This window comes from Rhinopithecus bieti, unplaced genomic scaffold (genome assembly GCF_001698545.2).
Source record: "Rhinopithecus bieti isolate Rb0 unplaced genomic scaffold, ASM169854v2 scaffold_17882, whole genome shotgun sequence".
Classification (NCBI taxonomy): Eukaryota; Metazoa; Chordata; class Mammalia; order Primates; family Cercopithecidae; genus Rhinopithecus; species Rhinopithecus bieti.
In genome coordinates, this window is record NW_016809462.1 from 590,039 (window position 1) to 603,783 (window position 13,745).

A 13,745-nucleotide genomic window follows, 5' to 3' on the forward strand; every position below is an offset into this window, starting at 1 on the left:
TCTTGATTAAAAAAAAAAAAAAAACCAGAAGACCTATTCTTTCAGCACTGTTGGCCTCTATTGTCCTTATTCTGCTTCATGTTTTCTTAATACATAATTCACAAAGTTACATTTTTGTGGCATTTGTATAGTTTCTATATAGAAGAACTGAAGTCATTGGAAAATGTCTGTTATAAAGATTTTATGTAAAATCATGATCCTACTTGGTAATAAATCTAAAACATCTTTATTATTTGTAATTGAACAATTTTATGGTATTTCTCTATAGTAAAATTTAAACTATACATGTTTTTGCCTGTAAGCTTGAAAACATTTGGCTGTGAGCTTATGTTCTTTTATCACATTCGTAACAGAGGACATGTAGGACTGCCCAGTAGAGTTTATTGGTTTATAGAAATTTTCTTTTGAGCAATTATGTCAATTGTTTTCTCAGTTTTATCTGATCGTGTATATGCTTTATCACTGATATATAGCTACCTGTTTCTGTTTTCATTTCAGATGTTTTCTTGTCTATTATCACACTTTCTATCTTAAAACTTTATATACTGCAATTCTGGTTTTCCATGCATTTTAGCTCTTACCATTCCAATTTATTTTTCCTTCCCTATGTGTATAGACATATTGGAGTTGGGGAGTCCTAAGTCTTTCAGTATTGCAGTCTGCATGTGAGAGACCAAAAAGTTTAGTTCTCTGTAAGCAGTTCTTCTGTGCTATTCTGTCAACTAGGGATCTCTCTCAAGCTTTACATCACTCTTTGCCCATCCATTACCACTTAAAGGAATAAGGAAACTTAACTGAAATATGATGAATAGGCAGTCTACCAAATTTCCAGAGATCTTAGTTTAGAAATGGTCAGTTTACCAGTTTTCAGATAGGCTTATAATGTAAAATCCACAGCTTTCAAATTTAAAACGTTCACAGATTTAAAAATCTGTAAATCACTGAACATAAACAACATGTATGTATTACATAAATAGCTTGCATAATGTGCTTATTCAGTGGAGTCTCTGAACAATGGAAATGGGTAGAATTCATACATTTAACCAGAAAACACAGTGCTTTTTCATCTTTTGGAAGGTGAGAACCAATGTGTTGGTCCCTAATTCCTAAATCTTTTAACAGTTGTTCTATATTTTCATCTGAACTTCAGTTCCACATCACAAACTTCTGCTAAACTTTATTTACCTTGCCTCCCCAGACTAGCGTCTGACAGCTTCTTGGTTCTAGCAGTTGCACAACCCATCAGTTGATCACTGGGGCTCCAGATTTTAGTGTCATATTTGTATGTTTTCCTCTTCTTTTGTCTCTTTTGTCCTCTTAGCTACCAAGCATGTTGAATCTTACTTTGATGAGTTTTTGTTTTTCCTATCTAGTATCCTACTTCAGATTCTTCCTCAAATCCAACACTTCCTAAATTTTGTTCACAGGATTTTATTCAGGGACATACTACCAGATTCTGTAAACAGACAAGTTTGTCAAACACACTATCACATCTCTCCAGTTAAATCTATAAGCTTCTTCAAGGCAGGGACCAAATTTGACACTGTCTTTATACCTCTGTAACACCTGGCATGTGTTGAGTAAATACTAGTTGATGACTTTCTTAGAAGGAAAATAAGCTTTTTTCTGGTTCTGTGAGATAAACGTTTGTTAATATGCACATGTAAATCTATCTTTATTGGCAGGATTAATTTAAATTTGTACATTTAACTTGTCCTCCTGTAAGTATGTAACATAATTTTTGTTTGATTTCATTTGTAAGGTACATCTTATTCAGGTTATGAAGCAGCAGTGTATTCAGCTGCATCCTCCTACTATCAACAGCAGCAGCAGCAACAGAAGCAGGCAGCAGCAGCAGCTGCTGCTGCTGCTGCAACAGCTGCCTGGACAGGGACCACCTTTACTAAAAAAGCACCATTCCAAAATAAACAACTGAAACCAAAACAGCCTCCCAAACCACCACAGATTCACTATTGTGATGTTTGTAAGATCAGCTGTGCTGGACCACAGGTACTTATGTTGTATGTTTTACCTTGAGTCTTCAGTGGTTATTAAGTGTAGTTGGTATTTTAACTCCTGAGCCTACAAAGAGGTTTACATTTTTTCCTGTTAGCTTTTAGCCAATGCATCTTTTAAAAGTTACTTGTATTGTGGCATGAGAATTTTCAGGGAAAAAAAAATGTAAAGATGATTGTGAATGTAAATGATAAATAGGCAAATTGAGCTTTTTTTCTGGAAGGAGACTTTGCTCTTTAAAATTTAAATTTAGTTTAAAAGTTTTGTAGTCAGATTAATTGCGACTTGGGTAAGATTGAATTTTATTTCATTTCATTTTAGCATCTATAACTTACTTGCGAGAGCTTTTATTCAAAATTCTTCAACTTAATATAACGGGTTACTGATAATCTGTAATTTTCAGTATTGCATTTCTAATGAGACTGACTTTGATACATACTTTATGGCATGTTACTTTTTTCTGTAGTCTCTTTCATAAGGAGAGTAGGAACTTCAGGAACAAGGAAGGTGTAAGGAAGTGTGTTTTAAAAAATACCAACTAATGAGGCATGTAAATGTAAAACCCTTATTCCTTTTCGGTATTATATTGTTTCTGGTTGCTGAACGTTAAAATGGATGATTATGACATGATTCTATTTATTAAGATTAATGGATTCAACTCCCAGCCTTATTATTATGCTTAAGAGTTATTTTTATATTAAAATTTGGTACACAGCTTGGCAGATAAAAGGCATGTTATTTGGAAACAACTAATTTTGACTCTCTACTAGTTTCTCCCAAGTTATATCCGTCTCTCATTTGCCCTACCTATGTCACATGTTTTTAACTTTACTGGATTAATTTTCCCTACTTCTGAATTTTGGGGAGTATTTTCAGTTACTAACATTCCCTGAGCTATACCAAATTACAGAACATTTTAATATATGTGGCTAGATATATAAAACCCTCTTTTCCCCTGTTTTGAGTATGGCAGGAAATAGTTTTGTTGTGAATTGCATGGTTGGCAGGAGGTGATGGGAGGCAGGTGTGGCACAGGTGGGAAATGTTTGCAGGGACCTGTAAACACGAAAGGGAACAAGAGTGGTGGGCGGTCTTAGTATTTAAGGAGCATTTCCTACTCTGTGTTGACTGTTCAGAGGGGTTAGTGTCATGAGTGCCAGATTGGACATAAGAAATGTATTGATTACCTGGCTTATATGAAAGTATACAACATGACACTTGGGTGATAGGTTAACAGCAGCAGGTGGAATGAGTGTATATGAGGCTGGCTGTTTTTGCTGTGCTGGATGGGTACAAAAAGAACAGGCCACAGGTATTTCTGCAAGTCGTCAGTGCCTGAAGGGGGTGGTTAATGAACCTCAGCAAAAAATATCATTGAGATTGAATTAGAGTTCTAGATGTATATGTAAGAAGGAAAAGAGTAAGTTGATTCAGCTTTTAGGGGCCAAGATTGCAGTCCTGGCTCTGCTAGTAAGGATATAACCTTGGGCAATTTAGAGACCTGTTCTTCTTTGGGCTTTTATTTCCTTGCTTTTCTGTAACAAGGACTTGCCTAAATAATTGAGGCTTAGACTGCTTGGTGGAGCTATTTCAGGCCACTGCAGATAATGAAAGGAAAGTCCCATCCAGCTCTGAAATTGTATGATGAACATATAATTTTATGCTAATTATTTGTCAGTTTACAACTGTCTTTTAAGAGGCAGTTTTTAAAAAGAGAGTTTGGGACCAGCCTGGGCAACATGGCAAAATCCCGTCTTTACCAAAAATGTGAAAAATGAGCTAGGCATGGTGGCAGGCACCTGTGGTTCCAGCTACTCGGGAGTCTAAGGTGGGAGGATCACATGAGCCTGGGAGGCAGAGATTGCAGTGACCCAACATTGTGCCTCTGCACTCAAGCCTGTGTAACAGAGTGAGACACATCTCAAAAAATAAATAAATAAATAAATAAATAAAAGTATGAGAGAGGAACCATTTGGTCCTACTCATGAACTGTCCAGTTGTTTTTACTAATTTCCTCTCGTTTTAATTAACTGCTTTCCTCAATCATCTGCATTCACAATGATTTTTAATATATAATTTCACTATTTTATTGGCTAATATTACTATAATACTATTTTTGCTTGCAAGTGTGTACAATATTGGGCCTTATGTATTTTAAATAAGCTTTCTTTTAGGGGTCATGGATTCTAATACAGATTCTATGTCAAAATGTATTCTGAATTAGAAAAGTCAGTTTTATAAACATAGCTGTTTGTACAGAATCTTGTTACCATACAGTAACTTTTCGTTTCTTCTAATGATACAGGCACATCTCCCCTGCCTCATCTTAACCCTGTAACTAAATATAATTTCCTTATGGAATGATGACTGTCTATTACCATTCTCTGTCCAACATTTATATAAGCAACAAAGGATAAATTTTTAAAACTGAAAACCGTTGCCTTATATTATGGCTATGTATGAAGGTACTTTGTAACTCAGTGTTAGATAATATTCTTGATAAACAAGATACAGAGAACCATAAATATGTCACATATATAAGGAATGCCACATGCCCTTTTCAACTTAAATTTGTTTTGGTCTCATTTTTAAATGAGTATTGAATAATCTTAAATTATGTATAAAGAAAATTAGTGAAGCAAAATGTTTGCTTTTTATTTGAAACAGACTTATAAAGAACATTTAGAAGGACAGAAACATAAAAAAAAAGAAGCTGCATTGAAAGCCTCACAAAATACCAGCAGCAGCAACAATTCTACTCGTGGGACTCAAAATCAGCTACGTTGTGAGCTCTGCGATGTGTCTTGTACAGGAGCAGATGCATATGCTGCCCACATTCGTGGTGCTAAGCATCAGAAAGTAGGTGTTTTTTTCCCACACACCCTTATGTCTTGATTCTGTTATCTTCTACTTTTTCAAAGGGAGTTAGGTAAAGGTAACTTCAAATTTTGAAAACTTTTAAGTGCATTATAAGCCTTGCTTATGTGCTAATAATACCTAAAGGTGACATCAAATAATCATTGCTGAAAGAGGGAAAGACTGGAGACCTTTCTTTAAATTGAACTAAACCATTTATTTCACTAACTGGGAATTGTCATGTGATTATTTTTAATGTAGCCAAGTCTGTTCATCTTTCTCTGCCTCCGTTTCCTCACCTAATAGTAGATGGAATATGTATCCATATTTACTTCACAGAGATTAGCTTGAAAGTAATGAGTTTTGTATTTGTGTGTATATACAAAAACATACAGCAGAAAAAATACAACAAAGAAAAGCATGGTTTAGATTTTCATTTTATAATGTTCCAGGCAGACTTTTCAAAATCTACTGTTTGAGTTTCCTGACAAATAAGTGTGCTTTTGTTTTATAGGTGGTTAAGTTACACACAAAACTTGGTAAACCCATTCCGTCAACAGAACCAAACGTTGTTAGCCAAGCTGCTGCTTCAACAGCTGTATCTGCTTCAAAGCCGACTGCCTCTCCTTCAAGCATTGCAGCAAACAATTGTACTGTGAATACATCATCAATTGCAACGTCTTCAATGAAGGGTCTTACGACTACAGGAAACTCATCTCTTAATAGCACATCTAACACTAAAGTATCAGCAGTGCCTACAAATATGGCTGCCAAGAAAACATCTACCCCCAAAATAAATTTTGTTGGCAAGTACTGATATTCTCTGTCCCTGCTGACTCTGTCAAAGTGGTGTTTCTCCATTGCAACACTAACGCTTCTGCCTGTGTTCTTGGACCTATCTCCTCCCTTCTCTCTGGGACCTTGTTTCTTCACATATCTGCCTTGTGTGTGTGTATTTTTAATATTTAGTCTATCGTCTTCTGGTTTCTTCCCTTCAGTCATACAGATACATCTGTGTCTTAATCTAGTCATTTAAAAAAAAAAGATCTGCACAACAAAGAGCCTTTCCCATTTCTGTAATCTTAAAATAACCTGATTGGTTTTTTTGTTTGTTTGTTTGTTTGTTTAATTTTTGAGACAGAGCCCCACTCTGTCACCAAGGCTGGAGTGCAGTAGCATGATCTTGGCTCACTGCAGCCGCAATCTCCAGGGCTCAAGCAATCTGCCCACCTCAGTCTCCTGAGTAGCTGGGACTATAGGCGTGCAGCACCACACACAGCCATTTTTTTTTTTTTTTTTTTTGGTAGAGAGGAGGTTTCACTATGTAGCCCAGACTGATCTCGAATTCTCCTGAGCTCAAGTGAGCTGCCTGCCTCAACTTCCAAAGTGCTTGGGTTATAAACATGTACCACAACCTATGGCCCTGATTTTTTGTCTACTTCTGTACTTCCTGCCCAATCCTCAGTCTGCTGTAGTGTTTCTACTCTACTTTTTTCTGAAGGTGCTTTCAGTAGTCACCAAAAACCTAATTGCCAATCCAGTGGCCAGTTTTCAGTTTCATCCTGTTGTCTCTCCTAATACTTGACACAGTTGACTGCTGTACCTTTAGGCTTAAGATACATCTCTGTCTCTCAATTATATGTCCACCCACCCCTTTCTCAGTTTTTGTTATTGGTTCTCCTGCCTATGTGTTCATTAAATGGTAGTGTTACTAAGATTATAACCCTGGCCCTCGTCTCACTGTCCGCCAGTCTTAATGGGTGATCTCATTCATTCCCGTGTGGGCAGTGACTTTTAAATCTTTCTGGTGAATTCAAAACCCCCACCTGAGTTGGACAGCCACATTTTAAATATTCCCTGATCATCTTCTGTATGGCTGTGTAAATGGCTCCCAGTGTGTCTCATTCTAACCCATTACTTCATGAGAAGAGTACCATGAAATAATGTCATAAAGTTGTCGATTTCTCAAGTGGAAAATTCACTAACATTATTTCTTTGTATTTATTGCCTCCTCCTTCTGTTTACTTAGTCGTCTTGTTTCTATCTCTATAGTATTTCTACAAAACCTGTCTTCTTCATTGCCATTACCTTGTTTTTTAGGCCTTAAAAGTCTCCTTGGAGCTTTATTTCTTACTGTACCCAGTACAACATATTCACCACACTCTTGTTATTTTATTAAAATATATATCTATTGTGTTATTCTTCAGCTCAGCAGCCTTCCCCTGTGATAGGATAAAATCTGTAGTCCTTATTTGTCATATGAGGCCCATCATTACCTGACCCGTGCCTACCTTTCCAGCCTCAACTCATCCCTTCTACCTATGTAGTAATTCATATTGAATTACTGGCTCTTCCTTGAGTTTACCATAGCCTTTTTCACACCATGTTGCTGTGCTTTTATGTACATGCTATTTTTTTCTTTTTAAACATCGTTCTTTTCTTTCTGACCAGTTCATATTCATTCTTCTTTCAAATCCCAGTTCAAGTGTCACACCCTTTGTGAAACCTTTCCTTACTGGATCATGTTAAAGGGTGGTGGCTCCTTCTAAATTTCCACAGTATTCAGTCCATACTTATTGTAGTGCTTATCATATTGTATTATTATTATTTGTATCGTCCCGTAAATTGGCCACTTGAAAGGCAGCTACATTGTCTTCTCTTTGCTATATTACCAGAACTTAGTGCAGTATCCAGATTGTCATAGATACTTAAGAATATTTTTGAAAGAAAAGTTTAAAAGTAGGAGATTCACAATTAACATGGTATTCTGTTAGACAGTTACTTGAAGTGTTAAATTTAATTGATGATAAAAATGAAAACTGTCATTTATAGTCACTTCTACATCAGTTTCTGAGGTTCTTCCTACTTTCAGTTTAGAACAATAATAGAAAATCTTTTGTAAATAACTCTTAGTGTAAATTCATGTCTCATTTCAGTAGACAATAAGTTAGAGGAAATAAACAATGATAAAACCTAAATTGGTTCTATTTCCTTCCCTAGTGGGAAACTTTATTTGGACTAAGTTTGCAAAGAGACCTAATCATTGAACTTACCTTTTTTTTTAAATTTTTCTCAATTGTAGGGCATGACCTAGACATTACCCCCGACTTTTTTTGGAGACAGAGTCTGTCCAGGTCTGGAGTGCAGTGATGCGATCTCAGCTCACTGCAACCTCTGCCTCTTAGGCTCAAGCAGTCCTCCCACCTTAGCCCCACAAGTAGCTAGGACTACAGGCGTGCACCATCGCATCCAGCTAATTTTTGTAGTGACCAGGTTTTGCCACGTTGCCCAGGCTGGTCTCAAACTTCTGGGCTCAAACTCCGGGGCTCAAGTGATCCTCCCACCTCTGCCTCCCACAGTGCTGGGATCATAGGGCATAAGTCATCACACCCAACTGGAAGTTAGCATTTTTTAAAGGAATAAATACTACTCATTTCAGTCACTTGCCAAGGAACTCGGGCTACAAACATGAATTAGGCTTAGTCCTTACCATTTCAGGTACTTGCTATTCATTTTGAGGGGGGATGAGGAAGGTGTTGGGTGTTCCAAGATGGAAATGAGAAAAATTCAGAAACATATTTCACTAATAGGGTAAAAAAAGCCAAGTAGTTTATGTAGTTCTTCAAAATTCTCATCTGTTGTATGTCAGATAGGAGTTTTGACTATTAGCAGAAAAGAACTTTATCTGAAGTTTTTGTCTTATCAGGTATATATGTTTATACGAAATGAAAATTTGTTTTAACTTTTTGATGCTTTTCTAGGTGGTAATAAGCTGCAGTCAACAGGAAATAAAACAGAAGACATAAAAGGAACTGAATGTGTTAAAAGTACTCCTGTCACTTCTGCTGTGCAGATTCCTGAAGTAAAGCAAGACACAGTGTCAGAACCAGTCACACCTGCATCTCTTGCTGCCTTACAGAGTGATGTGCAGCCAGTGGGCCATGATTATGTGGAGGAGGTAATTGATTTGAGAATACCATTGCTGTGAAATTGGATAAAGGGAAGAAGTGCGTTACAAGCGTATGTTACATGTAAAAGTGAATATGCTTAATTGTATTTTAGATTTAGCTTACTTAATGAAAGGATATTAAAGGAATCTTTGTTATAAGAAAGCATGTCCTTTAAGCCTGTCTACGTGACATCACAATGATTTTTTTTGCTAACTTTTGTATTATTTTCCCTGTATATTGTCACTGTGGTGAGTTAAGTAACTTTCTATTTACTAGCAAGCATTGTTGTAATACATCCTTCAACTATCATAAAAGTTTAAAAGTTCGGAGAAGCAAAAATGTTGTTGAAGAGAACCAGTACATTTATTTTTGAATAGTCAGTTTTGTGATAAAATTAAGTTTGCTGATTTAACAGAATATATTCATTTGGTTTCTCAAGTGGAGTAGAAGACTGTTGCTGTTTTACAGGTAAAGTAAACTCAGTAAAATAAAGGAGTGAAGGGATATCAGAGCAGACTGGATAAATACCTGCTGTCAGCAGAAAGACATACAGTGGCATATGACTGCTATTTACTTTGACTTTAGAGCATATATATTTTTTGAGCTTCAGTGTCGATATCTATAAAATTGGAACATTCCTTAACAAAGTTGTGAAGGGTAGATGAAATAAAGTACCTTGCATGGTGTCTGGCATCTAGGAGGGGTTTTGTTTTTGTTTGTTTGTTTTGAGACTTGTCGCTCAGGCTGGAGTGCAGTGACAGTCATGGCTCAGTGCACCTCTACCTCCTGGGTTCAAGCAACTCGCCTGCCTCAGCCTCCCAAGTAGCTGGGATTACAGGTGCATGCCACTACCCCCAGCTGATTTTTGTGGTTTTTTTTAGTAGGTGGGGTTTCACTATGTTGGCCAGGCTGGTCTTGAACTCCTGACCTCATGATCCGCCCTCCCCAGCCTCCCAAAGTGCTGTGATTACAGGCGTGAGCCGCTGCACCTGGCCTAGTAGGTTTTAAATAAATATTTGTTCTTGCATCCTTTTTCCTATCAAGAAAAATTATATATTGATGGCTAGGCACTGTGGCTCACACCTGTAATTGTAGCACTTTGGGAGGCCGAGGTGGATGGATCACTTGAGGCCAGGAGTTCAAGGCCAGTGGTTGTGCACGTCTGAATCCTAACTACTCAGGAGGCTGAGGCACAAGAATCACTTGAACCTGGGAGGTGGAGGTTGCAGTGAGCCGAGATCACACAACTGTACTCCAACCTGGGCAACAGAGTGAGACTCTGTATCACAAAAAAGAAAAGAAAACAAGAAAAAGAAAAATTGTATATTGAATTCTTTGTTTATAAGGTGGACAGCTGGGTTATGGAATTTATAAGTAGTTCAGAAATAATTCTGATTTTTAAGTTTCATCCTTTAACAGGAGTAAGATTTGGTTATCTCAAAAAAGCTCTCAACCAAAACACCCTAATTTTTGATGATACTGTTTAATCCTAAACTTCAGGGAATTACACTCAGAACATTTCTTAAAGCTTGCACAATTTGAACTTAATATTCATAATAGACTTCATAGTAAGACTCAAGTTTACTTGTCCTCCTATAACTGTTCAGTTAGAAAAAAATTCATCTTAATTTTCCATAAAGTTACTTATTATAAAACCCTGGGCTTTGAGAAACTTTGTATACCAAAATAATGCTATTAATCATCTTTATCTTCATTTGCAATAACAATACTTGGCCAGCAGCAAATATTCAGTAACTATTAGAAAATTTAAGGCATCTAGCTACATTTAAATGTAAATGCTTACATATAGACAAAAATATTAAACTGAAAGATAGTTACAAGAGCCAACATATGCTATCACATCTTGCATACTAAAATTCCAACTTTTCATTCCCATTTCTACAGTTTCTATCCTTTTAAAAAGTAATAGGCCAGGTGCAGTGGCTCATGCCTGTAATCTCAGCACTTTGGGAGGCCAAGGTGAGCGGATCACGAGGTCAGGAGTTTGAGACCAGCCTGGCCAACATAGTGAAACCCTGTCTCTACTAAAAATAAAAAAAAAAATTAGCTGGGCATGGTGGTGCATGCCTGTAATCCCAGCTAGTCTGGTGGCTGAGGCGGGAGAATCGCTTGAACCCAGGAGGCTGAGGTTGCAGTGAGCTGAGATCAAACCACTGCACTCCAGCATGAGTGACAGAGCAAGACTCCGTCTTGGGGAAAAAAAAAAAGTAATAGACATTGCCACTTCTTTCTAACTGTGTACAGTTTCATGAAATAATATGTGGGGGTTTATGAATGATACCATCTTCAACTATGATGTTCCTGTTTTGATCCTTGAATTTTTTTTCCATGCCAAGGTACGAAACGATGAAGGAAAAGTAATTCGCTTCCATTGTAAATTATGTGAGTGCAGCTTTAATGATCCCAATGCTAAGGAGATGCACTTAAAAGGGCGAAGACACAGACTTCAATATAAAGTGAGTAAAATTTCAGCTATTACCTTCTTTAAAAAAAGAAAAAAAGAGCATTTTATATGCAAAATAAAGCATCTAAACACAACTTGCCAAGTCCATGATGTCCCATTCTAAGATTAGCATGTCATGTTGACAGACTCAGATGGATGTTTGGTTTTTATTTATCCATTTTTATACTTAGAATAACATTCTCATCAGTTTTAGTAATTGTGGCAAAACTGAAGCATTGCCTGGACCAAGCAATCATGTAAAGATAATTCACATAAAATGTTTGAAAAAAGTCTCAACTCTTTATCTACCTTCTTCATCTTGGTAGAATTCCCACCAAAATGAACTTCGAGACGAGTTGATATGTTGGAAAATCCCTTCACTTACCTTAGCGCAGGAATTCTTCATTGAATATACTTCAAATGTCAAGATAAATCAGATACTGTATTTGAAGTTTTTTTTTTTATTTTGAGACGGAGTCTCGCTCTGTAGCCAAGGCTGGAGTGCAGTGGCATGATGTCGGCTCACTGCAGCCTCTGCCTCCTGGGTCCCTGTTCAGGCAGTTCTCCTGCTTCAGCCTCCCAAGTAGCTGGGATTACAGGCATGTGCCCCCAGGCCCAGCTAATTTTTGTATTTTTAGTAGAGATGGGGTTTCGCCATGTTGACCAGTTTAGCTTGAACTCCTGACCTCATGATCCACCCTCCTTGGCCTCCCAAAGTGCTGGGATTACATGCATGAGCCACCGTGCCCGGCCTGTATTTGAAGTTTTTAACTAGGCTGGATTAATGTACTAGATCCATGTTTTCTGTTTTAAGCACAGAGGAGGTGAAAATTAAAACATTGTAAAAGGGTAGTGCTTAAATATGAAAAGAAACTTTTTAACCCCAACATAGACATTTAGAGTTATCTGTTTATAAACAGTTACAGTTGACCCTTGAACAACATGGAGGGCAGGGACCCCTCATGCAGTCAAAAATTTGCCTATAACTTTTTTTTTTTTTTTTTGAGATGGGGCCTTGCTCTGTTGCCCAAGCTGGAGTACAGTGACATGAACGTGGCTTACTGCAACCTCCCGGGCTCCAGGGATCCTCCCAGCGCAACCTCCCAAGTAGCTGGGACTACAGGCACATGCCACCATGCCTGGCTAACTTTTGTATTTTTCTAGAGAGGAGGTTTCACCATGTTGGCCAGGCTAGTCTCAAACTCCTGGCCTCAAGTGATCTGCCTGCCTTGGCCTCCCAAAGTGCTGGGATTCCAGGCTGCTTATAACTTTTGACGCCCTAAAAACTTCTAAAAGCCTACTGTTGACCTGAAGCCTTACTGATAAAGTTATTTTTATATTAATACATATTTGGTATGTCATGTGTATCTCATATGTACTGTGTTCTTAAAGTAAGCTAGAGAAAAGAAAATGTTAAGAAAATCAGTGAGAAAATATATTTACTATTCATTATCTGGAAGTGGGTCGTCATATAAAGGTCTTCATCCTCATAATCTTCAACTTGAGTAGGCTGAGGAAGAGGAGGAGGGGTTGGTCTTATTCTCTCAGGGGAGGCAGAGGCAGAAGAAACTCAGCAGCATAGATGTAAGTGTACTCATACACTTCAAACCCTTGTTGTTCAAGTGTTAAATGTAAAGTAAAATTAAATATCCATTAGTCTTTCTAAGGATTTCATGACCTTTTGTTGGTCAGCACTAAGTTACGTAATTTTTATTAATGTATTTTGAATCTTTGATTCACCTTAATTATATTGATTTTACTCTCTAGTGGGAAACCTGAAACTAAAAGCCTCCATGATTAAAGAATATGTGTAATTGTATGATTAAAAATACATGTAGATTGTTTCGGGGCTGCTGTTTTTTTAATGTCTTATTTGTATTAATAGAAAAAAGTAAATCCAGATTTACAAGTAGAAGTAAAGCCTAGTATTCGAGCAAGAAAGATTCAAGAAGAGAAAATGAGGAAGCAAATGCAGAAGGAGGAGTACTGGCGAAGGCGAGAAGAAGAGGAGCGTTGGAGAATGGAAATGAGGTAATATGTTTAACTTTTGATAGCCTGGTAAGTGGTTCAACCTTTCTTAAAAACTTAGCCATTCTGGGGATATGACTCCCATTCAAAGCAATCCAGATTTATTTACTTTCAGTTTTCACTCAAGGAAGATCCTAGGTCTGGGAAAGACATACATTAAAATTGTTACTGGCTATAGTAATATTTTACTGTGACCTTGGTATTAGAGTTATATGTTTAATTGGCATCTTTTATAAATTAAACATATGAAGAAATATTTCATTTTATAAGTAAGTGCCTCGGTTTCAAACAAGCAAAATAGACATACGTTACCTGATAGAAATAGAAGATTTGATAGATTCTACACATTAATAATGTCCATTGAGAAACTTAGTGGCTATAGGGAAGGAGAATTGAGAAAACATATTTCAAATATTTGTTTTTATATATAT

At 37.1% G+C, this 13,745-nt stretch overlaps 1 protein-coding gene across 2 annotated transcripts in view; it reads left to right on the forward strand.

Moving 5' to 3' along the window:
* ZFR (zinc finger RNA binding protein) overlaps nt 1–13,745 on the forward strand; it is a 96,989-nt gene that overhangs the window by 38,555 nt on the left and 44,689 nt on the right. For both annotated transcript variants that reach the window (XR_001888659.1, XM_017889463.1), the window contains exons 6-11: nt 1,763–2,010; nt 4,684–4,875; nt 5,387–5,678; nt 8,634–8,830; nt 11,180–11,299; nt 13,172–13,317. Coding sequence is in view for 1 of the 2 variants with exons in the window: in XM_017889463.1 (XP_017744952.1) it covers nt 1,763–2,010; nt 4,684–4,875; nt 5,387–5,678; nt 8,634–8,830; nt 11,180–11,299; nt 13,172–13,317 (1,195 nt within the window). In the remaining variant the exon portion in view is untranslated. The remainder of the gene's footprint in view (nt 1–1,762; nt 2,011–4,683; nt 4,876–5,386; nt 5,679–8,633; nt 8,831–11,179; nt 11,300–13,171; nt 13,318–13,745) is intronic.